Source organism: Numida meleagris, chromosome 2, assembly GCF_002078875.1.
Source record: "Numida meleagris isolate 19003 breed g44 Domestic line chromosome 2, NumMel1.0, whole genome shotgun sequence".
NCBI lineage: Eukaryota > Metazoa > Chordata > Aves > Galliformes > Numididae > Numida > Numida meleagris.
The window spans coordinates 125455915-125483864 of NC_034410.1; the positions used below are offsets into that span (position 1 = coordinate 125455915).

A 27950-nucleotide genomic window follows, 5' to 3' on the forward strand; every position below is an offset into this window, starting at 1 on the left:
AAGGAAGGGGCCGTCCCACGGCTTCCACGAGGGGGCGGCCCTGCTCCTGCTCCGCCCCACCCCCGCCTTCTCCCGTCGCGTGGGCGAGCGGCAGTCCGCGCACTGGGTCCGCCCCTCGGCGCGGCGGGCGCGGCGCTTCTCCCCTCGGCGGTGGCGGCGTTCGCCGGGCTCGGGCGGGTCGGGCCGGGCCGAGGGGAAGGGGTCGAGATGGCGGCGTGCGTGGGGAGCAGGACCCTGAGCAAGGACGACGTGAACTACCGCCTGCACTTCCGCATGATCAACGAGCAGCAGGTGGAGGACATCACGCTGGAGTTTTTCTACCGGCCGCACACCATCACCCTCCTCAGCTTCACCATCCTTAGCCTCATGGCCTTCGCCTTCACCAGGTGCGGGTGCCCCCTCCCCGCTCCGTGCCGCGCCCGGGGGAGGCCGCGGGATGAGGGGGAAGAAGAGGGGGTCCCCGCGGGGTGAGGGCGGGCGGGGCGCCGCCGGGGGCTGTGCCGGGCCGGGCCGCCCGTGTGCGCCGTGCTCTGAGGGAGCCCCGCGGGGAGAGCCTCCCCTGGAGGGGCCGTCCTCTGCTGCTGCCCCTCCTTGGCCTTGTCCGCCGTTTTGTGGCTCCCTTTACGAAAAAAAAAAGTGTGTGTGTTTTGAGCAGTAGCCAAAAATGGCTCTCCTTAGGCTATCAAGGAGCTCAGCAATGACATCACCCAAGTAGATAATCTACCAAGTGTGCAGCGGGCAGAAGCGGTTGCTTTGTGCTATCGTTTTCACATAACTTACTATATTGGAGGGTAATCACGCTTTTACTTAGGCCCCAGGACTGATAAGCTTGGCCACATCCTTTCCCCACCACAGAAAAAGCTCTGTGGGCTTTACTGCTGCACTCATTTGTGGAAATAAAGCTGAGAGTGGGCATGGATAACTCTAGGAGCCCCGCTTATAAACAAAGGGCATAGCACTGTCCTCTGTGGGGCAAGTTGCACTGCTTTTTCAGATTGTTCTTGTGTTTTATTCCTGCTACTGAACAGGTCTGGGAAGATGATGGCATTATGATCCTTCTCTAAGCGATGTCATGCAGCCTCTGGTAGAATCATAGCATTGTTAAGGTTGGGAGAGGCCACTAAGATCATCTAGTCCAACCATCAACCCATCACCACCATGCCCACTAAACCACGTCACTCATTGTAGAATCATTAAGGTTGGAAAAGATTAAATAGTGATTCCTGCAAGGTTCTAACTAGACTGAAGCATTGAGTTCTAGACTCATTGATGCTTTAGTGCTGTAGCATGTAGTTAGTCCCAGATAGCAGTAGCCTTGTTGATTATACTCTGCTTTTGACAGTGGAACATTGTTATTTATCTCTAGGGCTGAGATACAATTTGATGAGTAATCTGTATTACTCTAAAAATTCAAGTGGATAGTTTATATCCACTGCAAAAGTAATGATCAAGCCTGGGCTGAGCTGAGAAAATAGCATGAGGAGGTGTATAAGAGCGTAGCTGCAAATGGCCCTTGGCGTGTGTTTTCATTTTGCTTTTTATGTATGGCCCCATACAGTGAAGATATTCTTGGTAAATGCACCCCTTGTTCTACTCAGGTGGCAAAATCTAGGCTGAGGGAGTCTGTCTGAGGGATCCCTTTTTAATTCTTAGATCAGAAGTATGTTTCTATGCTTTGGTACGATATTAAATTGGGAATCTTTCCTATGAGGGCTGAATCGCCCCATCTGATAACTCATCCTATTGTAGGGCTGATTTAGGTCAAATTGATCTAATTTAAGTCAAACTTATGAGTTACTAGGGAATTCTCATCCAAATATCATTCTGAAGGATTAATGGAGTTGATCACTCACCTTTGGGAGAAGAAAGGGCTTTTACCTTTAATTGTTCCAAGTAGAGGATGAGTCAGCCAGCAAGCTCAGAGCTATGGAGTCTTCAAGGCCCAGAGAATATTGCTTTAATATTGTGGTGTTTACTTTTTCCCTAAGAGGGTTGCTAGTTTTTATTTCCATTTGTCTTGCCAGCTTTCTAACTGTGACTTGGGTTTCATTTTCTTCTCAGTCTGCATTTCTTCTCTGCCTCACTTCCGGTGTTTAAGTACCTATCAACTTCTCTTCAACTCTTCTCTCTTTCTCTTTTCAGGTTGTGGGAGTTACTCTTGTTTGTTTGCTTTCTTTTATGTTTTTTTTTTCCTCTTTTTCTGCTATCTCCAACTGTCCCAGGAGTTCCCTAAATGGGAGGTGATACCAAAGTGCTGCCACTGTTGCCTTATTTGGAGCACTACTCAAACTATACATTCTCTTTGAGAAGCTGAGGTGGAGAGGGAATAGTTTCCAACATGCTATCAGTGTGTGCTCCCAGCTCTCATCTTCCTATTCCCATCGGCTTACTGTGTGAGTCTGCAGTGGCTATGTTTAGAGCCCTACCTCCTGGGTGCAAAGCACTGTACACAGTTAAGATGTGACAAATAATTCTTTGCTTCCTCTGTGCCGTCAGTTGTTCCATAGTGCTTCTGATCAATTTATTAAGCAAGGGATTTTCCACGATACATTCATCTTCAGTAAATTATTTTTGTTTTCAGGAACTTCAGTGTAGGCAGAGGAAATTCTGCTTCCCTTGAAATCTCTCTTGCCTCTTCTGTAACTGTTCAGTGCCAGGAATACAGGAGGGTTCAGATCAAATTAGAAAATGCTTTTCTCTTGGATGCAGCAAGCCATAATGCACAATCTCCCTTGGGATCAATGAGAGTGAGATGATACTGTCTTTGAGCTGACAGTTGATGGTGAAACTCTGCTTCGGTTAGCAGTAACGTTCTCATATCAGTAATCATAATCCAGAGAAAGAGACGTGTTTTTAGCTTCTCCATTTTGAAGTGTGGAGTAGTGGGTTATCTGTTTTTGAAACACGTCCTTCTAGTGCTTCTGACAATGGCTGCAGCTGCCTTGCTCGTTTCCTGCTGAATGAGGCAGACAGCAGCTCCTCTGCTTCCAGGCTGCACCGCAGAGCAGAGGAGTGGAGTGGCTCTAGCTTTCCTTGTCCTTTTCCTCCCTGGAGAAGGGAAATGGTGGCCCTGCAGGAGGGCAGATTGCTGCTGGAGGAAGGTGACAGACTGGCAGCTTCTGGTTTGAAGTGCAGGGCTTTGTAGGAACAGGAACAAGACCTGTGAGGGTGTTGAACTGTAGTTTTTTTCACATCCCTTTGATCAAACTGGATTGTTATGCATTTTAGGGCGTTTTTGGAAGAATCTGTTTTCCCCCTCACGCACTCTAAATTTAGTGCTCTAACTATTTTTATCTCATTTCAGTGTCCTCTTTTTTTTTTTTTGTGATGTGATAACTGTTTTATGTTTTTGTAATGTGTTAGTGTATTACAATGTTCTGGAACAGGGAGAAGATCAAGAGAGAGGGAAAGGTTATGCAGTTATGATGCACTCTGGCTTTTTTATTATTTCTGGAGAAAGCATCAGACTTGAAAAATGCATTTGTGAAGTGGGCTTAAACTGAAAGAATTTTCTTCTGTCCTCCCACACAAGCCTCATTTGTGCTGTGTAGATGCCTATATTTCAAAGTCAGCATCAAAGTTCCTAAGGCAAAGTGAAGAGATGATTTAGCACGTTTTCCTGACTGCAGCTTGTCGTGATTGCCTCTTTCCTCCGACAGTTATTTTGCTTCTCTGTTTCTTTTGGTGATCCCCAAAATAACTCTTCCAGGAAAGCACTGTAATTCTTATCCTAACTAGCACGCAGCAGCGAGTCTCCTGCTGCTGCCTGCTTTTACCTGCTCCTGGTAAGGAGATGGGGTATCTATCCCTTCTCAAAGGTAACTCCAACCAAAATAAAGTGCTTGTACCACTCGCTTGGAATGAGAAGCGGTTTAACACTGCATGCAACATCTTGCTGGCACTCTTTTTTCCTCCAAAATCAATAAGATTAGAACAGCTTTCCTGAAACTGAGTGATACTCTGAATGCTGATAAGCAGAGGTGAGGGCCTTGGAGTGAGAATCAGTCGATGCGATCACAGTGCGCAGTGTCCTTCAGTTCTTAGCTGGCTGCACTAAACTGTGTGGTGATGTGACTTCAGTAACTTATCTCCTCAGAAAATAACAAGGAATCCCTTCAGTTGATGACACCAGTGACAGCATGTGAGTGTTATTTGTGTATGTTAAAGCAGGAGTATGGCTTCAGTTGAGCTGTTGGAATCTGGGGCTCTGTCTGGAAGTGCCGTGGATGACATGAGGCTCTTGGGGTTGCCAGGAGAGCCAGAGTTAAGGCCAGGAGCTCGGGATTCAGCCTGTGCAGCATGGCTGCTGGAACATGACTGGTGTATCTGGAGTCAGCTGGTTTGAGAGAAATGCTGTAGGGATTCCCAAAGGCCTGCAGAGAAACCATTCATGTTTAATGTAGTTTTGCCTGCCATACAGATGAACTTAACGTGGTACTTAAGTGCCTCGTGATGATGAGGGTCTTCTATGGAGCTGTTAAGGTGCAATTTTGAGGGAAAGGAAAATAATCTGGCAAAGTGAGAAACGTTTTATGACTGTAGCAAATTTCTAAGGTGGAACACACTTCTGCTGTCACAGATTCTTTGCTGTACCATCCAGAAATGTGCCAAATACTCTACCAGGAAGAGGTGTAGTCCCTCTAAAGTTGATGGGAATTTTTTTATTTATATAATGGACTGGAAATAAATAAAGGGATTTATTTAAATAGATAAACTGATCACAAGTACATTATAATTACCGAGATAGTAAAACTTAAAGTAGTAGTAGCTGATACATTGTGAAGTATTACTTTATATATTACTGATAATGTGCTTATTACTATAGTTGGAAGCTTTTCTATACCTACTACTGGAGTCCGCTAGAAGCTGACTGCTGATGAGGCTTGGATATGTTTTTTGGTCATCTCGTGTCTCCACGCTTCTTATTTTCTACCAGCTTGAAAAGAAAGAAGAGCTTAGTGAAGTGTGCCTTGTTATTCTGTCATAAAACCATGAAAAAACCCGAATTCTTAGATCTCTCTTCTGGCTGTAATATGGCAGTAGCACAAATGCTACCTGGTATTTCATTCAGAGCTATGGTTTAATAGATCACAAAGCAGATTAATGTTTTCCTCTGGTTCTTTTAAGTTCAGTTGTGTCACTGTTATACACAGTACCTTGCCTCACACAGCCTAGAAACTGTTCTGTGGGCCCCCAGCAGAGGGGCTCTCTTTTCTGTGACTAGGGTACAGGAACCTGGGGCAGTAGAATATTAAAGGCTGATTACAATAATTAATTTCCCTGTCCTGGCACTTATATCTGGTATTTGTCGTTGGGAACAGGCCAAGGGAACAAAGGGGATTGCAGAGACCATGAAAACAGGGGTAGCCAGAAGTGTAGCGAAAGTCATTCAGTGCAATTCCTGTCTTGACTTGGTACATAACCAGCATGCTTATTTCTTGTACTTTTTCTATGTAATCTTCATTTAAATAATGATATATTCAGTGTTTTTCAACTTCAGCCTTAAAATGACACTTTAACACTTTGATGCTCTCTGTCTCTTCAGGGATGATTCTGTCCCAGAGGAAAATATTTGGAGGGGTATCCTCTCTGTGATTTTCTTCTTTCTAATCATCAGTGTTCTAGCTTTTCCCAATGGTGAGTAAGGTTCATACATCGCTTTTTGCAACATGTACATTTCTCTTTATTGCCACTATATTTATTTTGATTGAAGTACCACTTTGATATGTAACCTTTTTTTTTTAACTTCTGAATTCCTTTGTGTTGTGAAACAGTCTAAAAATGGGTTGCAGTCAGTCTGAGGGGAGATAAGTTATTTATAGCTTGTCTTTATCTAACGAGGAAGTCAGGTTTTCAAAAGCAGTGTCTGTATTTGCAGGTGCGCGGTTGCAGCTCACAGTTGCTAAGTAATAATGCTGCCAGATCCTTAAGAAATGCATTAAAGGAATTTACCTTTAACAAAGTGTCATTCTACAAATTCTTAGAGATGTAGCACGCTAAGTAAATCACCTAGTGATAGTTAAAAGCCATCTAAATCACATTACAATGTAAAACCACAGTTGTTCAGTAGAAATTTAAGTCAGACAAAAGTTCTGGTAATTGTGTGGGAGCAGAAAGTGCAAAAGGGGCAGGACATTTGGGTGCCAATCCAGTGGAGGAAATGATATCTTTCCTGATTTTATTTGTTTATAAGTTTTGCTTATTGCTGTCCGCAAGAGAATTGATTCTTGGGTCAACTTCAAAGAATCTCAGGGGTGGCAGAGTCCAGAAATAAGTGAACAGTGATTGTGTTCATGACAGCTTTGTAGTTCAGAGTTGGAACGTATTTTTCTTGCTTTTGAACCTCATTAATTGATGGTTTTCAAAAATGAATCCCTGAAATGTCAGAGAAAAAAGAATTTCATGCTTACAGCCATGAGAGAGCAATCCACAGCGTGCACTGAAAGTGTTTATTCAGCCACTTCTTGCGACCTAGGTGTGTAACTCATGTGAAAGTGGAAAATGTCTAAACCAGACTTACCTCCTCTGCTTTTTGGGCTCGGAGGTTTTTAATCTAATAAAGTCAGTGTAATTACTGGCTCTGAAGTAAATAATAGTGTTACTGGTAAAGAACATAGGTGTATTAGATCCCATTAGATGTGTGACACTTAGTTTGCAAGCTTTTGTATGGCTGTTTGCTAACGTTTTGTGGTCATCTGAAGGCTGAGCACCGTGTTTCTTTGCTAATACACAAAAAATTGTATTTGATGACTTCGGTGATAGCAAGCCGTGTGTTAGCCGTGATCTGGAATCCAGATCAAGAGATTCTTAGCTGAGATAACGTATTTGCTCAGCAAGTGCTATATTACTGTTTTGGAAACAGCTCTCATTAAAATAATTGAACGCTTTGTCTGTCCTACTAATTGGCGGCGTCTTTCCCCTCTCAGTTCTGCTGTTAATTTTTTTTTTAAATATACAGCAAGGATCCCCCAAACGTTATGATATGTTACATACCTTGATGGAGAATTTTTCCGTGCTTATGCCAGATCTTCGTATGAGAACTCAAAAATGGATTATGTGGCTCATACTGTCTTCTAATAGGCTTTTTGTTTGCTATCCTCAGGACCTTTTACGCGCCCCCACCCTGCAATATGGCGAATGGTTTTTGGTAAGTTTGTGTTTCTGACTCTTTTGGTGCTTCTGTAGGACTGGTAGCCCCCCCTCCCTTTCCCCCCAGATGAATAGGTTTGTCACAAAACTTAATTGTGCATCACACTTCTGTGAATAACTCTTCCTTCCCACTTCTGTGCAATTACTTATAATCTGTTCTTAATTATGTTGGGAAACGTCATTGGAGTTTCTGTGTCAAGATGGTGTAAATTAAATCATCAGCGAAGGAACATTCCTTCTGATTCTTTGTTATAATCCTGTTTTGTCCTAATTCCCTTCCCTCTCTGGCACCATCTCTTCCCACTCTAAAAAGTTTTTATGACTACTATATGAGCTAGTTGACTTCTGACTAAATCCAGTTCAGCAGAATACTTCTTTTCATTATCTACAAAACATGCTATTCTTTTATTTCTTAGAAGGCATAGTTGTAAAGCTCAACATACATTTGTATTCCTAATGTGTATTTTTTTTTACTTCTAAACTTTTCCTTTCATAAAATTAGTGTAAATACTAATTGCATTCGTAGATGGGGAAAGATACTTCCGATTACAGAAATTAGAGTGAAATCCTGATCCTTAAACATCTGTATTACATGACAAAAATGTAAGAAATTGTATTTGTAAAATTCAGAGTTCACAGAGCGTAGCCAAGCCATTAAGCTTGCTTACAGAGAATTAGGCACATGTGCTTTAGAAGCTGATCCCCCTTTTTTTTTAAAGGGTCTATGAATACTTCTCTCTCCTGCCACCTTACGTAGCTAAAAATAAGTAGCTTCCAAAATTGGTTGTGTACTCATCTGTTGACATTGAGGGGGTACTGCTCATTAGATAGTACTCATTAATGAATCCTGATCCTGTTGGGCGGAAATGCAGGTCCTGCTGCTCCGTTCTGAGCAAATATAAGCTGAAAGAACATTCTCAGTTAGAGACCTTGTAATTCTGGGGGGAAAAGTGCAAACATTCAGGAGCAACATTTTCCCCTTTGTAATTCTGCTTCTTCTGGCTTGAGGTCTCACACCTGTGCAGCAGTGAAAGGCAGGAGTAGCACGTCCTCAGTGTTTCAGAATGCATCCTACCTGCAGGCCGTACTCCTTCCAGTAGTTGGGCATCCCTTTACCTGATGTGTTTATGGGATGCACTGCAGACGGCTGTGTATACTTCCTGTACATGTGCACTGGAATGGGACTTTTCCTCTACCATACTCTGGCGGTTAATAACTTCATCTCTAGTTATAAATTATTTTTTTTCCTGAAGAATTGCTATAATTTGTTTTAGATGGAAGATACTAAGTTTACTCATGTTAATTTTTCTGCCTTCCGTGACATTACTTCCATGACCTTGCAGGACACAAGTAAGTTTGAGTATTAGACTACAGAACTAGTGTTAGTGTTTATATGGTCTTAGATATCTGTGAACTTGTGAATAGTGTAAAGATGTGCTGCCAAAAACAGCTTCATCTACTCACAGGTCTACACAGGATTCTTCTTAACTTCTTACAAGTTTTTATTTTTTTAAAAAAATCTGTAATCTGGCATTGGGAAGAAAGAGGAAGTGGTCCAAAATGCAGTAATGTTTCATAATGTATAATGGTGTAAAAATGTACCATCATATTTATGTTCAAAAGTCTCAAACAGTAAATTTTCCAGCTCACAAAACTAACTCAAGCGTGCTAGGACGCTAGTTTATACTTGTAGCTACTCTATGTTGTAAGCATAGCTCAGAATTGCCAGGTAAGATTAATGAATTGATCTTTGTGTTGCAAACAAACAAAAAAAACAATCCTGTGATCCTAATCTGTCATTTACTGCAGAGCTATCCGATCACAGACTTGTGCTACTCGTGCTGAAGCGTCTAGACTCATTCTTTTTTGGCTGGGTTTATACACTTGAGTGTATATTATATGATGTGAAACAGGAGGTGATACGAAAGAAAGGCTGAGTGCTCAGAGATTACTGCCTGACTTGTCTGTTAGGCTTTGGGGCGCATAGCTGCTGTGTATAGAAAACTTACTTGTGCAAACCAGGCACATATTGAGTATCAGCTGGAAGGCAGCTTTATGGACTCTGTGTCCCAAGGAGTTTTATGTATGTGATTCTAAAGCAAAGTCTTTTTACAGGTCTCAGTGTGCTCTATTTTCTGTTCCTGGTATTCGTGCTCTTCCTTAACTTCGAGCAGGTAAAAGCAGTCATGTACTGGCTGGATCCTAATCTTCGATATGCCACAAGGGAAGCAGATATTATGGTATGTATCCTTGGCATTTTATTGGATGCTTTGGCTACTTAAGTATGTTTTACCTGAGTGGGAAGGAATGCATCTTAATTTGCTGACATGACAGGCACAAACTTGCATTGCAAAAGAGGGTGTGAACGACTGAGTACCAGAACAGAGTTATTTCAGGGAGAAGCAAGAGTTGTCAGTTCACCCTCCTCTGTCACATCGAGTTACTCTACCTGATCAGCACCTCTCTTTGCTCTCTGTTTTGTGTTTCTGTGCACCATGGTCATCTGCTGTCATCTGTTCTTGCCCCAAGAGTAAGCAAGTAAACTGGTTGTCTTATGTAGTAAGTTGCTATTTGCCGATGGCAATTACCACATGGTACCTAATTTAGTAGCAGCTGCAAAACTCTGCCCTGTAGCACATAAGAAAGAATGGAAATTTTTACAGTGCGCTTACCTTACATTAGATGATTGATAGTGAGGGCTGCATATAAGCTCCTTATGTGGAAAACTGAATGCTTCAGATGTTGCACCTCAGTTGATCAGCAGTATTTGCTGTGCAGCTGTAAGATCCGGAGCACGACTGTGACTTTGGTTTGCAGGATATGTGGTGGTAGTGAGGCACGGACAGCTTGCTGCTAGGGTGCTGGCAGGGCACATTCCTAAATGCAGCACGAGCATGGGGGTTAGTGACGTTGCTGAGCAACAAAAGGGAGCTGACATGAAGAGTCTGTTCGTAAGCCAGGCTCACCTGGCACTCCTGTCACTTTAGCTAGAAATAGATTCAAGTCAGGGGAGGACTTGTATTACTACTGTTGCCAAACTACCATACAGCGGATTTCCTGACTGTAGTGGCGAAAACTTGACTGTGTACTTTTGATCCTGATGTGATCACTTAAAGGAAGCTGGAGAAAATTTTTAAAGTGCAGCAGTAGTGAAGGCTGCAGCTTGGTCTCTTCCACTGTACTGGCAACGTGGCTTGAGAATAAAAGAAAGTTAAACGCATTTCACTGTATGACTGGCAGAGGTGCAATTGAAAAGCTTAGGTATAGCACAAAAATAAAAGCAAAAAAAAAGTTTTTCTCTTGTTTTAATCTGTACACCAGGGCAAGAGCCATGAAAAATAAGTTTACTGTTATAGTAGCCTTATTGTATCCAATCATCATGGAATTTCAGGTATCATGATGTAACTAGGAGCCCGTAGCTTTCGTTGCATGAGAATGTACATACTTTTGTTCAGGAAATTAAACACAGTGGCTTTAAGTGTGTGTGAGTATAGACTAAGGCACGCAAGTGTCTTCAACTCAGAGATTCCTGGGATTTGAACCTGGATGTTTTTCTCTATATATATGTGAGAGAAAAGAAGCAGAAATGTGGAAAGCAGCTCTTGTGTGTGTGGATTTGTCCAACTCTCTGCCAAGGTGTTCCCAGTTATACTCAGAATGCGGCAAATAAGCCAGTTTCAGATCTCTGGGTATTTGTGATAAAGCTGCAGCTTTGCCATCCTTCAGGCAGGTGACACACCTTTCTCTGAATGATCAGCAGCGGTGGCATCTGCAAGAAGCAGTGTCATTCTTCAGTATCAGGGAGCACCACCAGCAAGGGATATTTGTGGTTTCATAGTGGGACCTAGCTGCCTCTTGACAGGGAGCATGAGAGATGGGAGAAGTATTTGTGTGAAATTGTGTTCTTGTCTTCACGGAGACCAGGATTTAATTATTTATGTATCAATTCTTTTTCAACTTGATCATGGTTCACTTGTACAATAGTTCAGGCCTGAAGCTGAATCCTTGAATTCAGCAGCACTGAGCAGCGCTATTTTGTCAACTGCAGATGGCAGTGTGTATTTCAGGAGGGTTGGAGACCAGAGGGGTTTTATTTGTGAGCTCACCTGTGACAGAGCAGTTGCAAGTTCACTTTGATTGGTTATTTTTTCCCTTCAGCCTTATAACTGAACCTTCTTAAAATGAATGTGTTCTTGGAAATTGAGTAAGGAAAGCAAGACGAAAAGATAGCCAAGTGAATATTGAGGTGAATATCTTAACATTGCAAACTGGTGGGAATTAGCCACCACTGAGTATTTCTGACTACTAGACAGCATGAAAATGGGGATAGGTGGTTACTGCAAATCAGAACACCCAAAGAAAAGCGAAGAATCTGATTTTTTTTTCAAATATTTTGAAAAATATTCTGTTTGCTGTTTTTATTATTGATTTTATTTATTATTATTGCTGTTCCTCTGTTACATAAGAAATACATTCTCTTCCAAGAACCATGTTCTGTTCTCTCACTTCAAATTGGAGCTGCATGGTAACACTGAGTCTTAACACTGCAAGCTTTCCCACAGAGTTTAGGAGAAGAAAGGGGAATAATATCATTACAATTTCAGGCTTATTGCACTGGATAGGAAGTAGTTAACTTCATTCTAGTGTTTCTGCAGTTGTCTGTTCATTGAAGGCTTTTTGTTTGTTTTTATGTTCTATGTTTAACAGGAGTACGCTGTGAACTGCCATGTTATCACTTGGGAGAGAATCCTCAGCCACTTTGATATATTTGCTTTTGGGCATTTCTGGGGCTGGGCGATGAAGGCTTTGCTGATCCGCAGCTATGGCCTGTGCTGGACTATTAGCATCACCTGGGAGCTTACTGAGGTAGGTCACTCATTTGTCTCAAGTATAAGAAAATGTGTGGGAATTCAGTTGTTCTGGGGGAAAACGTGAATGTTAGTAGAAGGATGACTTACTAGTTCTCAGTATAAATTTATATTATAAGTCTTATCAATTAGATGCCAAGCAATTAGTGCAGTTGTACCTGGACTTTAGGTAAGTTGGGCAGATGAGGGCTTACTATTACCTAAAAGGAGGCTTACTAGCTAAAAGGAAGGAAGTCTCAGCCAGTATATTGGTGCCACCTATACTTTCTTTTTCTGATGTTACAGGAGCCAACACACTTGTGACTTCAGGTGCTGGCTTGTATACTCTGATTTAGAGCATATGTTCCCCTTTTTCACCTTGCAGTATCTACTGTTTTGATCCCCTTGTTCCAAATATAGCAATATTTAAACATTTTGTACAGTTGTGAATACTGTACAGCAAAAAGGAGATGCTGAATCCCCCAGGAAAGAGAGAGACCCATGAGGAAAAGTCTGTATGGAATGGCAGGACATAATGCAGTGTAATATTTTCTATCCTGAGGCTTGACAGCATAGACACTTGTTTTCAGAAATCATACCCCAAAGCATGGATTATTCATATCACTGACATAAAAATGTAGTTATTCTAGACCAGGATCTAAACCAGTTCACACCTATTATTGAACCATGTACCATAGTTTGGGGTACTGTGTACTTTTGTTGTTGTTGTTATTCAGCTTTACAATGGTTTTCCCAAGCACATGCTTAAGTTGGCTGGCTTTTGACACTTTCAAATCCTATTTTGGTGTAAAAACCTTCTGATACTTGAGTCAGTCATTAGACTGTTGCTTGGATTGCTGGTTCTTATTGTTCAACTTGTTTTGAGAATTCAAATTGATTGTTTCTTGTTTCTTCAAGTATTTTCGTTTTATCTAATTTGCATGTAACCTAGAGCTTGATTGGTAGAAAGGTGTCACCTAAATGCACCTGTCACCTAATATGCAAGGATGTGTTCCTATAAAAAATGAGTTTAATTTCATTATGTTCTTTGGCTGGATAGCTCAGAGCAAAATTAGAAAAATCTGAATCAGCTTTGAGGACAGTGTAGTTCAAAACGTCACACTTAAAGTACTAAATACAGATCTAAGCACCTGAATTTAATCTTTAAAATCTGTTTTCTATAGAGGGCATTTATAATTCAGAAATGTAGATAAGGGTCTGGTTGTCTAACGTTAAACTTCAGGTTTGGAAATGTTGGTGTCGCGAGTTCCTTTTCAAAGAAACGTTTTTGTTCCATGGCATTTGGTGATGTTTTTCAAGTCGTTTTGAAGCTGTTTAAGATCAGAATTTCACAAGTGCCCATCCACAAACAATAGCTTTGCTAGTTATTTTACTTATTTTTTTTTTCCTCTGGAAAAGAAGTTTAAATTTGGGTTTGTTTCACACACACTCTTATTGTTCAGTCTCACAACTGTTGTCTTCAATTTGATACCACATGGGGTGTCTAATATTCCCTGTTGTTGAAAGGGAGATCGTTGGATCAGACAATGTTCAACATATAGAAGGGTTATCACCACTCAAATGGATTTTTAATGAATTAGTTAATTCAAGAGAGTCACTAGAAACCTGCAGAAGTTATTAGGGCAGTTACATGGGGATTTAGCTGTGCATCTCCTATTAGCGTTAATGGTTTTCAGCTGGCTCCCCATTCTGAAATGGGACACTTGGCTCATGCTACTGACTATCAGATTAAAGTTGGGATGCAGGCAGACCTTGATCTCCTGTTCTGGGAAAAAAGCAAGCGCTTGAGAAACTGGTTGGCTAACACCTGTGGTTTGTTTTTTGCTGCCTCTCTATCTGTAGCTTCTGGTGTCTTTGGCTGGTTTATTGCTCATTGAGATTCATAGCCTACTGCCCCTTTAGTGTTAAATCTGCTTGAAACCTGAAAGGGAAGCTGTTTGTAGCATGATAATGAGTAACATTGTATAGCTTGGTTCCTGCAGGAAAATTCTGATTTTCTTTTCTACAGGTTGAAATTCATGTAGCTTTGGCAAAGAAGACCAAGCTACTTTGATACACTTCACAAGAATTTCCAAAGGAAGGGTCACTGTCAACATTGGTCACTGTAATTTTTTATAAATTGACCACTATTCACTCTTACTGTATACAGAGAACATTCTTCGTGTTCTTTTTCACACATCTCATTTTTTTGGGGGGGTGTTCTTTTCGTACATTTATCAACCACAGATACTCTATTACAAAATCATACCAATAATCTTCCACAGATGCACAAGTTGTGTATATACATTAACTGCTTAACTGACAAAACTTGTGCCATGTTTATGGGAGGGTTATTTAGCTTGTTATGTCTTTTGTTAAGCATCTCTGTGTGTATTCCACGGGCACTGCTTGACATAAGGATGTCTTGGTTTCCAGTCCACAACTAGATATTTGCAGCCTCTAATTCTTGTATTGTTGTGATTTTTTTTTTCCTCCCCCTTCTGGACTAAAGAATACAATTATTTTCTTTCAAATAAGAATGGGAAGAGGTGAATCCATTGCTAGCCCTCAGTAAATTGCACTTATATCTTGCCTTAACTGTGGCCGTCTGGCCTGTTGTCCTCCTTCACTCTACCAAAAGCTTAAAGTTACCCTTAAGGTTACCAAATGTATCTGCAAATACATTTAATTGCTTTACTGATGCCTCATTGTGGTCTTCAGTTAAACTGTAGATTAAATTCAGAGGGAATCCAATTGTTAAAGAAGTAAATCATTCGTACACTTTCCAGGGGAAGCCTAAACGTGTTTTTGATATATCCCAATCCCAGCAGCTTTTCAATCTGGTGTTGATTTGGTTTTGGCCTATTTTCCTACTTGTATTTTGATAGTATCTTCACAGTTAGTCTCCGGTAAGCCCTAGGAAGAGGGCCCTAAATGTCATCTCAATTGCTTGAGCCATTCTGGATCAAGTATTACAGCAAAGCTTGGAGTGTCTGAGTTATTGGCGAATTCTAAATCTCTTACAGTCATTAAATTACCTAAAAATAGTACATGAAAGACAGAATTTTGAAGTGTTTACATTAGAACAATGTTGACAATAAGGCATTAAGTCTTGAATTCCGAAATGCCTTATTGCTGACAGTTATTTCAACATAGATCCATTCTACTTATTGCGTCTTATTGCTTGTTCTGAAACATACTACTTCAAATAGCAGAAAAGAAAAATGTTCCTTTCGGTTTTTTAAAGCACAAAAACCAACTCCAAGTAGTAGTAGTAGTAGTTTTGCTTGCTTCATTTCATTTCTGTAAATATTCTGTGAATCCTCTTTGAGGCTGAAAGCTGAACGATATCCTTATATCCAAGATAGTCTTGTATACAGCATAGCCCCAGCAGGGGATGGGGAGAAGGACCTCTGTGGTCTTATCTAGACCTACTCAAGGCCTTCCAAAGTTAATGGAAGGACTCCCATCAATTTTCAGTGATTGTGGCTCACGTCCTTGAGGTATGACAAATACGAAAAGCTGATTTTTTTTTTAATGCGTTCTTAAAAATGAATTTGTATGAATTCTGTGCTGTTCCTCACCCAAAATCTTTTTTGCTGTATTCTGTAGCTCTTCTTCATGCATCTTCTGCCTAATTTTGCTGAATGCTGGTGGGATCAAGTCATTTTGGACATCCTGCTTTGTAACGGGGGTGGCATCTGGTTGGGCATGGTAGTTTGTCGTTTCTTGGAGATGAGGACCTATCACTGGGCAAGCTTCAAGTAGGTCTAAATTAAAGCTTGATTAAACATTGTTAGTTTAGTTTTAAATTCAGTTCTTTAGAAAGCAAGTTGTCTTTACATATGCATGTAGTATAGAAATAACATGCAATCTGCATGTGCTAACAGTGCTGTAAATTTAAATGTTAAAAATCCATCTTGTTGATGTTACTTGAGAGCATATATTCTTAAAATATGATTACATATATATAATTTTCCTTTGTAATCTAAGTTACAGTCATTAATCCTGAGTTTAAAAAAAAAATAAAGTAGTTATTTGCATTTTCAGTTTATTATTTGTGCCATAAAGCTTTGATGAAGGCAGTGAACAAAGGTAGTTGAAATTGTTTGCTCTTTATACAATGTTTATAAATACAAGTCTGGCGTTCACCTTGATGAGACATTAGTCTGGCAGTCTGTCAGGACTAGTTATCCATGCAGAAGAGAGATCAGGCTGATTGTACTTACGTTGTGAATTACCTTACCCTGCTATTGACCTTCTAAAATAAATCAAATTGCAAAATTAAGAAATTTTTGCATGTGGTGGCTACTTGCCCAGTAAGTTTCAATTCTTACCTCTCCCAAGTTTGATTTCTGCCATAGTTTTTTTCCCTTCCCCAACCTTCTTCCCTGCCAGTAAGTGGCAAACACAGTTATCTTTACATTACCAATAGATAGCATAGATGATACTAGTTTGAATAAAATGGGAAGGAAAAGGAGCTCAAGCCCTGACTTCCAAGTTTTTTCCCTGTATGGACTTCTGTCCTGCTTTCTTTCCTTACACATTTGTATGTAGCTTATAACAGTGCTATTTCACTTCTTACGAGAAGATTTGCATGCATCTAATATGAGAACAGGAAGGGCTGTGTGTCCAAACCTGTGGAGCTAGCCTCTTATGTGCGTAATGAATAACAGATCTGATTTCTTTGAAGGACAGATACCTATGAGCTCTGGAAAAAAAAAGAGGCATTGGGTGGGAGCATAGACTAAGGAGAAATATCCTCTAGATTCTCCAAGGCGTTTGCCGAACCATCATGATTGTTTCTTTTTCCTCACGGAGAGAATGATAGATGCATTTTGCTTTTAGTTAGACTGCCCTTCTCAGTCTTGAGTCTTTCATAGCAGAATGCCTGTTGCTTTTTTTTTCTCCTCCTCCCATCTTCCTTGTCTTCACTCCAGCCATTCTCTTTTTCTAGGGATATTCACACGACCACAGGGAAAATCAAAAGGGCTGTATTACAGTTCACCCCAGCCAGCTGGACCTATGTCCGCTGGTTTGACCCTAAGTCTTCATTTCAAAGAGTGGCTGGAATCTACCTTTTCATGATCATTTGGCAGGTAAGAAATAAATTCTGTGAAATCAAAGCTGCCATCAGCTCAGTTACTTATTGGCTGTGTTTGGCTAGAAGATATTCTAATGCAATGTATGTCCGTCATTGAAATGCACAATTAAATGAATTGATCATACAGAACCGGTCAGGGCATTGTTCACAAGAGTTACATGATAGTTCAGGAGTGTAATTACAGAATCTCTAGGAAAAAAAAAAAATGTTACAGATTGTTGTACTGGGTATCAGATTTCTCTTTGCAAGCGATACAGTTTTAAAAACTGCCAGTTTTTTGTGGTTTTTTTCTTTTCTTCTTCCCCATTGACTATTAGATGGCTCTCTTGTACCCAGAATTCTGGCTGTGATCCAGCAAGACTCCGTAATATGTCCCAGGTGCTTGAGTATGTAGTCATACAAATGCTGACAGACTTCACTAAAACCACTTTTTTAATTTGCCGCATTTAGTTTTTGAAATAAGATAAGAAGTGTTTAATGTATTTTAAAAAGAAATGATACGACCTCTTTTATCTCTCTTAGTCTTAATCATTCTTATCTGATTTAGAATATGAAAGGTTCCAGAAGACATTTGCGGTGCACTTTAGTATCTGACCCATTAACAAGTTTCAGGAAAGAGACCAAATACTTTCTTACAGGTGTCTAGGGGAGAATTCTGTGTTTTATTTGTGCATTCCTTATTTGTTCTAGGCTCTGTAAATTCTCAGCCTAACAAGCATGCTTATAGTGGAGCATAAACAGTTTTTCTTCTCTGTTTTAGTTCACATATTAATCTTTGCAATTTTTTTTTTGGAAGTAGATCATTAAGAATTATGCAAGTTGAAAACTGTTAACTGACTTTTTTTTTTTGCTGTTTTAGCTGACCGAGTTGAACACATTCTTCTTGAAACATATCTTTGTGTTCCAAGCGAGTCACCCTTTAAGCTGGGGGAGAATTCTCTTCATTGGAATCATTACGGCACCCACTGTAAGGTAATCTTGTTGCCATGGTATTTCTTCTTACCTCCCGAGTAGATTAACTTCTAGGTGCCTAAGAACTGCATGTAATTTGTGAATGACACCAGTCCATTTCAAAAAAAAAATACACGCTTTTGCCGCCATGAAAAGCAAAGTAGTCATCATTTTTCAATAAAGTGTCTTTTCTGCTCTGTAAGCTATTAAGATACAGGTGTGTTTCCGTAAGGATGCAGAATCTCTCTGTTCCATCTTTTGTTTGTGTAGAATCTGTGTACGTTATCTTTGAGGACCTTGTGCAAAAGTAGCTGAGTTGTTGAGTCAGATGCTCACAAAAGTGTAGATGAGGGAAAATAGAGCTGTTGATTTTTCTAACTAAGCTCCTTATTTTGCTTGTCTACTGGAAATGTTAGCGTGTTGTAAGAAAAGTAGAATATTACCTTATTCTGAATGACATAACAGCATATATGCACTGTTAACACATGTGGAAACATTAACCTGCTTTCAGTCATGCATGCTATTTCACATTGTCCTCATAATTTTTTCCCATGATGTAGCAGAAGATCAAATTCACGCAGTTTTGAAGACAGTCAAGCAATTCTCTAAATTCTTTCTTTTTTTTCTTTGCTCTGTTCTTGAGAGGAAAACATGCTTAGAGCACTCACCCAGGATGTGGCATAGCCACGTTCAGTTACTTCCCAGGTTCAAACACACAACTCTGAAGAAAATGCAATTGTTGGCAAATTAAAAAGAAACTGAAAAAAGTAAGGGATTTTCGGATTCTTCTGAAGCTATTGCATGTTGCCCAAAAGAACTGGAGATTCAGTGGAGAGGCAGGAGGCAAATTTGTAGTTTTACTCACCTAGTTCAGGTAATTTCCCAGTCCTTGCTCTCAGAATTGTTTTCTGTGTTGTTTCAAGCTATTTGATCTGTATGATAATCTCTGCTGCTGGAATCGAAGCCATCTGGTAGATATCCAGGTTGATTGCATGTGAATTCAAGCATCGGCACTTTATTTTCAGTACAGATCCACTTGTAACATAAACTACTTTTCTAAATGTAAATGTTCTGGGAACTTTTAACGTCACTGAAGAATTTTCTTGTTTTCCTTCTCAGGCAATACTATGCGTACCTCACAGATACGCAGTGCAAGAGGGTGGGAACTCAGTGCTGGGTGTTTGGGTAAGTGTTCTTGCTGCATGCAAACCTGCAAGCTTGGACAGGTGTTAAGCATGATTCCAGCACAGAAATAGGTTTTTGGTGAAGCCGATGCCTGTCATCTGTTCTGTTTAGTACGAAGAAGAGTGTAGAGAGATTTTCTTCTTGCTAGTTCAGATGAAAAGATAATGCTGGATTCAGAGATACTGAAAGGGGAAGTGATAGAATGAGTAAGGAGAGAAACAGAAGGAAAAAAACTGGAAACTACTGGTTAAAGCTAGCATCTTTCAGAGTAGCATTGGCCTTGCTGCCTGTATACTCAGATAGATAAGAAGGATAAAGCTTTGCACCTACTGTTTTCCTGTCATTAGAGTAACTCTTACCTGGCTGTTAAGGTGGACACTGCCGCTGTTCGAGTAATTGCAATAAAAGATGGTCAGACAAACCACAATTGTCAAAAATGCCTGTACTGTTCTCGAAGAGGGAAAAGAAGAATACTCAGAACAATGGTTACCTTGTCTGCAATTTCTTTCAACGTGTCTTGGAGACCTTTAAATGAAGAGTTAGCAAGATTATTTCTGGTGAGAACTCCCTTCTCTGGATGGGTTTACTGGAGTGGACCCTTCTTGAAACCAGAAGTGTATGCTGTTGTAGCATTGTAACAGCTTCCTGTAAGCAAGAAACATAATAGTGTCTCTTTTGTTTTATGATTTGGAAACTTACAAATTGGTAAGCATAAGAAATCTTAAGTCTTGTGAAAAAATATATATATTTTAAGAAACTAGTCAAGAAATTATTTTCCGATGGCAATGATTTTAAATTAAGACAGCTATTTTATTATCATTGTCAAGGTTACTGTATATCTTATCTCCAGTTGTCTGAACCATTTTTGTTTAATAGAAGAAGCTGTTGCTGTTTTAAATTAGAATAGCACTTCAGTGAGCCATAGAATGTTCAGATCTTATTTAGAGACAGTGCTTTGGCAAACTCTCTCACCTTTGCTGTTGGTCTCAGTGTTTCAGAAAGTGTTGAGTTAGCAGGTTTGTTTTCAGGTGCACCACCGTAAACAATATCCCTTTTGCAACAGTTAATTGAGATGAGAGCAGAACATGCTGCAGTTTAATTAAAGGGGTTTCTAATCTTGTTTTAATGGTACAATGGAGAATATGACATGTCTCCTTGAGTTTGGATGGACTTAAATACCCACTTCTTTCACTGAATTACCATCTTCCTTGATGGATCTATTGCTGTGTTCAGCTCATGATCACAACATCCAATGGATTTTCAAAAGGGAGTAGTATTCTATTCTTGTTTAGTTTTATTCTTGCTCTGTAGGAGTTTGTAATATTTTCTGTAAGTCTCTGGGGAGGACTTGGAATGTGCATTATGATTGATAAAGAGAGATTGTAATAATCCCAAAAAAGGCATTTTTGCGGTGATCATCACAGTGTAACCTGTCCTGGTTCTTGTGTGGATGGTGCTTTAGCACTGAAGATAACTGGTTAATCACACAGTTAATATGACCACTTAATTTACAATTAGTACCAAATAAACTTGCTCCATTTGTATATAAACATCTTAGTAGTTAAAGAGCAACTGAATTAGCATTTCAGATATTTGAATTTAAATGCAGACATTTTACTGAAATATGGAATAAATTATTTCAGTACATACAAACATGTCAGTTCCTAAAGGAATTTCTCAACCACAGATGGTAATCTCAGAGCCTTGTGGAAGACACATTTTAAACTATTTTATAATTTGAGAATAAGAGTTTACAAGTTCTGTGCTATAAAGAAAGACATATGAATGCATGTGGATGTAATCCTTGGTAAGATAAAGAGAAATACGATTCTGAATGTTTTCTTTCTCTCTCTGGAAAACCAGTAAGGGGTACGGTAAGCATATCATCCTTGGTTTAAAGCACATTAGTATAATATGTCAGAAAACAGATATTCAAATATTACATAATAGGGACTGCTATTAAACATTTGTTGACAGTCTGATCTAACTGTGCTAAGTGTGCGTGGAGCAAGTACCCATCTTCATACTGCTTGTTGCTGTAGTCTGCTAGAAAAAAGAGCAACATCAAGATTCTTGCCCGTTGTAGGCTGTTTATGCTGCAGAAAAGTAAAGAGTAAAAAATAAATTTCCCAGAGTCTTCCAGTTAATACCCTCATAGGGGAGCTGTTGTTTATACCTGGCAGTCCTGAGTTTGGGTTGTGAACATGAGTGAAATCTTTATTATTATTATTCTGTAGTATTTTTTTTTCAATTCCCCCTCTCTCTTCCCTTTACCCACAGGGTTATTGCTTTCCTTGAAGCTATTGTGTGCATAAAATTTGGACAGGATCTTTTCTCCAAGACACAAATACTGTATGTTGTGTTTTGGCTTCTCTGTGTGGTAAGTGAGAATTCTTTTATGAAACATAAGGCATGGTGAAAGCATCAAAAGCACCTAAAGTAGCACCACGGGGTCATTATGGGGAAATACTAGTAGAGAACTTTGTGCATCTTAGGAAAAGCAAAGCGAGGTCACTTAGAACACATTTTGGAGGAGCTAGAATAACTTTTTTTTCCAGTTCTTGACGTAGCAGAATGTAGCTGCTGTAGTGGTACTTAACAATGAGACAAACTGTAGTTTGAGAGCTTCTTTTCTCATGAAGAGAGAAAATATCAGTTCAATTTAAGATAATTTTGGAGATGCTTCCAGTGGTACCTAATAAGCAGTGCGTGTTGTTTCACACTGAAGTCTTAGAACTGCATAAACTCTGCCTTATCAGGCAGACTCTGCTTTCTGTACTTCATTGTGACTAGTGCAAATGCAGCACGAGATGCCCATTTTATAATGTATGCTAGTTTTGCCAGACTTGTAAAACCTATGTGAAATGTATTATTAACTGTCATTAAAAAAATAGCCAACACACACTTCTCCCTTCTGACAGGGAACACAGCTTTGAACAGGTGGTGGGGAGTTGGAATTGATTGCTGTGTTATTTAGCATGATGATTTTATTCCAAATACTTCAGAGTAGAAAGTACTAAATTGCATCCCAGATCAGAACATCGCAAAACCAAACGTGAAAGGCAGCACCAAGTATGGAGCAGGGAGAAGGAGGATTTTTTTCTCCCAGACTGATTGCTCCTGGTACATACCTAAATATGCCTGTCAACTGCCCATTTATGGTGACCATACAGGGTGAGGACGAAAATCATAGTAACAGTGGATCCAGAATGTATGTGAGTCATATGTACGTATGTATTCTCATGGTTCCATTAAGAGCTGGTCTGCATGGCTCAAGGTGGCACAATCTATGCACATTTTAAGTTGGAGCGCAAGTTTTATTAATCGCAAGGAAAGATGCAGAGAGAAACAGAGCGTGAAAATGTCCTACTGTGGAATCTCCAGGAACACAAAGACCTTGAGCTAGCAAAGAATTTGGAAAAAAATAAATGACTTTTTTTTCTTTCTCTTGTTTAGGCCTTTACAACTTTCCTGTGTTTATATGGCATGGTTTGGTATGCAGAATACTATGGACACCGAGAAAAGGTACCTTATTGGGAGGCCTGTTATTGTTTTATACCGAATTAGATGTTAGAATTCTTTACCAGAGCTAGCACACTTGTGGGAGAGGGGGATGGTCTAGAGTCTAACTGAAGTCAATAGAAAGAACTCTGAATTCAGTGAGCCTTGAACAGATCCCAGATTATGCTGTGGTTTCTAAAGAATGCTGTCCTCTTAGTCTCTCAAAACGAGGCTGTGATTTTTGTCTGAGACTTCAGGGATGAGTAGTTGATTAACATTCCCACTGCACAGGTGGTATGCTAGGGGAATATTAAGAACGCTTGATTTCACAACAGATCACCTGGCAAGTGGTGAGTTGTTATTGTATCATCTATGCTGTGCCTCTTAACTAGGAAGGGAAATGTCCTAAGTACAGGCTGTATCAGGATTTATCAGAATGTCTGCTGTGGTATAAATTTGTGAGTCTGACTGAACTGGAGAAGTGCTGATTCCAAGAACCAGCATCCTAATTACATGTGTCCCTCTTATTTTTCTCAGACTTTATCAGAAAGTGAAGACAGCCCGTACAGTCCAGATGCTTCCTGGCTTCATTCTAAATTCAGTAAAGGTATTGGCGCTTCTGCATGTATATTCACAAAGTGGTAGCATTAATGATTAGCATTAGGAGATGAAACTTGAGAAACTTGAAGACAGCTGGACTTCCTTAATGAGCTTGCAGGAGCTATACAGCTAAATCATCTGCAATGCTATTTGGCTTTACTGCCTTTTTTCTTCCAACTCTCACAAACGTATTTATTTTTTTCATGAAGTAGTTTCATTTTTCTGCTGGTATTCTAGATCATTCTTGTAGCTTTAGGACATTATGTATTTCATAACTGTTCTGAATGAGTTTTCTACCTGAACATTGCACGCTTGATTTTAAACGCATGAATGTGGATTATGCTGTTATTTCTGCTTTTTAAGACAGTCAAGAAATTGACCTGGAGCTTATGTTCTTACTGACGCTTGCCTAGTCAGTGTAGTGCTGATGGTCATAAGCAGCTTCCTCTGTACTAAGCGAAGACAACCCATTTCTCTGACTTCTTTTCCCTACACTAGAGCCTAGTTAAGTTACTTATCTCCTCCTTTTTCTCATTATTGTGGGCTTGCATATTGAAAAAAAAAATAAATTCAAACTTCACATCTGGAACTTACCTGTCAGAGCTTATGTTCCAGTTATGCTTGTATCATTAAAATATTTATGTATCATGAGTATATTAATTGAAAAGCACCCACAACAGAGCTTTTTTTATATGTGCTATATGCGACTTTTCTAGATGCTGATATTAACTTATTCTCAGTTTAATGAATTTGTGGACTTTTATATGGAGAGAAATTGCTTGCCTTTAGAAAGTCTCTCTCACATTGCTGGAGAAATCTAGCCAAGCAATTTTATATTTTCTAACTTTATCTGTTTCTTCATTAATTGCAAGCTTCAGCCTCTTTCATGATTCAGTCCCCTGTTGTCTCCCCTTGCTTTTTCAGAGTCACACATGGGCTGTCGTATGAAAGACTGAAAACAAGAAATGTACTCTTAAAGAATCTGTGACTTCATAGCTCATAGCTTTTGATATTACTGCATGCCAGCAATAAGTGTGAAGACTTTAATTATTGATGTCATTTAAAACAGAACATGTTGCACTACTATATTTTGTTATAAAAACTTGTGAAATTTCTTGTAGCATGAGGAATTTTGTAGAAATCTTTTAAGATTTTTTTTCTATTAGGCCACTAGGTGGAGTACAAGTACCACCCAGTTCATATTAGCTTGAGTTATTCCATACTATTCCATACTAGCTCCGGAAAGGGCAAGACCTTACTAATGTCAAATAGTCAAAAAGTGTTTATTTCTCAGCAGGTGCTGACAACAGTCCACCAAAACATCCAGTCAATAGTGAAAGCCATTCATCCCGAAGGAGGAATCGACACTCCAGATCAAAAGTAACAAATGGAATTGGCAAGAAATAAGAATGATGTCTGAAGATATTCTACGATGAGATGACAAAGAAATTCAGATTTAGCTCTGAGTTTCCAAATGGAAGATTGATTTTAAATTTTAAAAACGTTGTTGAAGAAAAGGATGGTCAAGGTGGAGCCACCAGTGTAGTGCAAATCATTGCCTGCTGATACTTGCCATTCACTGATTTAAATCTAGTTTCTTCAGCATGTGGCAACAAAAGCTAATGAAGAGTATGCTGGAAAGAATATAATCTTGTCAGGGTACACCCTGTTCTGTGTTCAGGTGTTGCAAGTTTTTAATATCTTAGTTGAGGACGTAAACACAAAGGTTAGTAAGCTGATGATCAGTTTGCATGGTCGGTGGGATTGTTTTATTTCACTGTGTTTTTGTTGTTGTCTAAAAGAATATGCAATCCTTTGGCTAAAAGCAACTGCCAGTCTTTCTCAGTCTCACAACTTTTCTATAGAGGAGTCAGTAAATATTTTAAATTTCTGTACTCATATCCAGCTGCTAGCTTTTTTTTAAAGGCTCTCCACACCTGGTGATGGTGTTTTACCAGCTAAGAAATGGGTCCAGATTTCTTGTAAAGGATGTGAAATTGACCTTCAAATATGACTTTTTAGTTCTGTGTTGTCCTTCTGCTTGACTGTTGCATACTCTGTTTCTTTAAGCTTTGTTAAATACTTCTATAAAACATATTGCGAAGTAGAGAGGGCCATGCCTCCTACACTCACACATGTCATTTAGTTATTTTTACCGCAGTACTTAGTTTTGCATCTTCAAGTGCAAGTCTGTCATTCTTTCAGCTGTGTCACCTTGTGGTCAGTGTTTCTTCCCGCTCTCCTTTAATTTGCCTCTGCCTCAGCTGGAACCAAGAAATCCCAGCTTCTTCAGACTGATAGCAGAAACTGCTTTGGAGGCTCTGATGTACTACCAGGCCTGATGATAAGGCAGATTTTCTGCTGAACTTGAGTTGCTTACTGCTTCCATAAACAATTATTAGTAAAGACTCTGTAGTCTTTGGTGTCTGAGAGGTAGTGTTGCTGGATGTTACTGTGATATACCACACTGATTTGGTATTTTCTATCATGAGGTCAGATAACCGACAGCAAAATGACTCTTTCATGCAGGTGGTGATTTTTTTTTGTTGTTGTTTTTTTGTTTGTTTGTTTTGAAACATCAATTCTGATGTCTAGCAAAGTGGATAATGCACCAACTGTGAACACGGAGATTAAGGCAAGAGGTAAACAATCAAGAACAATCTGTTCCTGTATTAAATTGGTTTTGTGCCAATTAGATTTTGGGATTCATGGAGTTCATACAAGTAGATACTTCAGTAAGGCTAATACCCATTTGTCACTAATCTGCAAAAGAGACTGGGGTTTTCTTGTTCCTTGATTAAGTTACTGTGATTTGCCACAGAGTAAATACTGAAGAAAACACAGCAAAGACTTTATACAAGTGTATTATACTGTAAATAGGAAAAAAAGTATCCTGTGTAAGCCATGAATTCCTATGTGCCACAAAATATTGACATTTTCAATGCACTTAACTGTGTTGCTGCTGAATTCCTCAGAGGCCCTTTATTCCCTTCCCTTTTTCAATCAAAGCAAGCGTACAACTTCAGAGGTAACGTAGAAGCTGCTATATAATCACTGATATGGTAACATTAAATGTTACATGAGAAAAATGATAGAAACACTTTAAAGCTTTCCTGAAAGTACTTGGTTGTCATTCACTTCCATGTATTGTCTTTATTTGTGGTGTGCTGCATATTGATGAATGTATTTGTAGATTTCTTTGGATATTCAGACTTGTTACTTTTTTATTTTCTTGATTAATGGCATTGTAAATTTTCTGTCAATTCAATACCAAAGCAAGAGGTTGGAAGTCTGATGGCTTGGATATGTTAAGTGCTGTGGTTTTGAAAGGTGAGAACCTGTTTTACACTTGCAAGGTGCATACACACAAACTGTGTATACAAAGCCCTGCATGTGCGAGCAGATGCTGAAGTACACGATCTTAGTTGCCTGTGGGGATGAGCCCACGTTTTGTAAATGCAGACCTGGTGCTTACACTGCTGAACTGCACCCTAAAAATATTGAGAAGGCAAATACAAAGTGTTGTCCTGGTGGAAGCTGATTCTATGTGCTGTTACAGCAGCACTGGTCTAGAAGAAATGTTGTTTGACAACACCTTTTAAATATTTTCTGTGATTTTTCTGTTTGGTTGGTTGAGTTTTCTTTGCTTCTTAAGAGAGGGAGGGCTGCGGTGAGTGTTAACTTAAGTCAGCTCTTCAGACATGGCTTGGAAAATGACATTTCCTGTCCTCTGTCAACAGTTGTGGCTGGAATTCACACGTGTTCTCACAAGTCCTCTGCTGACTGACAACTGTATTTTCAGCCCCATCATCTTTGGATATGAGCTTTGTGCTAGCTCGCGTTGGAAAGGTGCTTTTGATCACCGTTGTGAACTTAAAGTGATCCTGGTTTTATCATTTAGTATGCTACTGCTGAATTTGGTGTGTGTGACACCTACAATGGCAAATCACTGAGCTGTTTAGCAACAAGCATCCATGTATGAATTCTGCTGCTTGAACAGTGTTTTGTAATAGTCACAGGTACACTGTTCTGTTTTCAACTACTTGTTCTGTCTCACTTTCTCATTCTTGCTTTCCTGCTTCTGATGTTTCCTTTCTCTGTCCTCTGGTGATCTCCCCTGCTGCTAATGAGAGATCTGAATTGGCCTTCTGGAGGCTGTCCATTGGTGCTGTCAGTCATTGAAGGGAGGCTACTTTGGGGTGGCATGACATAAGCAGAGGGTCGTGGCATGAACTTTATGTGGTGGACTAACTGAAAATGAAGAGTTTTAAGATGCAGTCATGAGGTGAACCAGTGCTAGCCTGGAGTGCTTGATTCAAGTGCTAAAGTTGCTGTATAGATAATATACAGCATCTAATTAAATATTTGGAGTGTGATTTTTGACCAGTGCTTTTGTTACTCTTCTGTGAAGATAATTTGATGTTCCAGCTGTTAAAACTTTTAATATTTTTTATCATATTATCACAAGAGGACACAAATATTACCATGTATTTAATAGATTTGAATAGAATCGCTCTGTATTGATTGCAAAGTATTGTATTTTGCAATAACTCAGTAAATCAACCCATGTCACCCTGTGTGTCTGCTTGTCTGTACCTGTAAGGCATAGGAAA

At 39.6% G+C, this 27950-nt stretch overlaps 1 protein-coding gene across 2 annotated transcripts; it reads left to right on the forward strand.

Annotated features, from left to right (window-relative positions):
- Nucleotides 72-27910, forward strand: PTDSS1 (phosphatidylserine synthase 1). 2 transcript variants are annotated; one of them, XM_021385799.1, is made up of 13 exons: nucleotides 72-386; nucleotides 5546-5637; nucleotides 7103-7147; nucleotides 9265-9389; nucleotides 11857-12015; nucleotides 15609-15760; nucleotides 16954-17095; nucleotides 17960-18072; nucleotides 19171-19236; nucleotides 21517-21616; nucleotides 22693-22761; nucleotides 23275-23344; nucleotides 24632-27910. In XM_021385799.1, the coding sequence occupies exons 1-13, from the start codon at nucleotides 208-210 to the stop codon at nucleotides 24742-24744; spliced, it is 1425 nt and encodes a 474-aa protein (XP_021241474.1). In that variant the 5' UTR covers nucleotides 72-207; the 3' UTR covers nucleotides 24745-27910. The 2 variants fall into 2 exon arrangements, with proteins under 2 accessions (XP_021241474.1, XP_021241475.1); XM_021385800.1 differs by having other exon boundaries at nucleotides 73-386; nucleotides 24635-27910.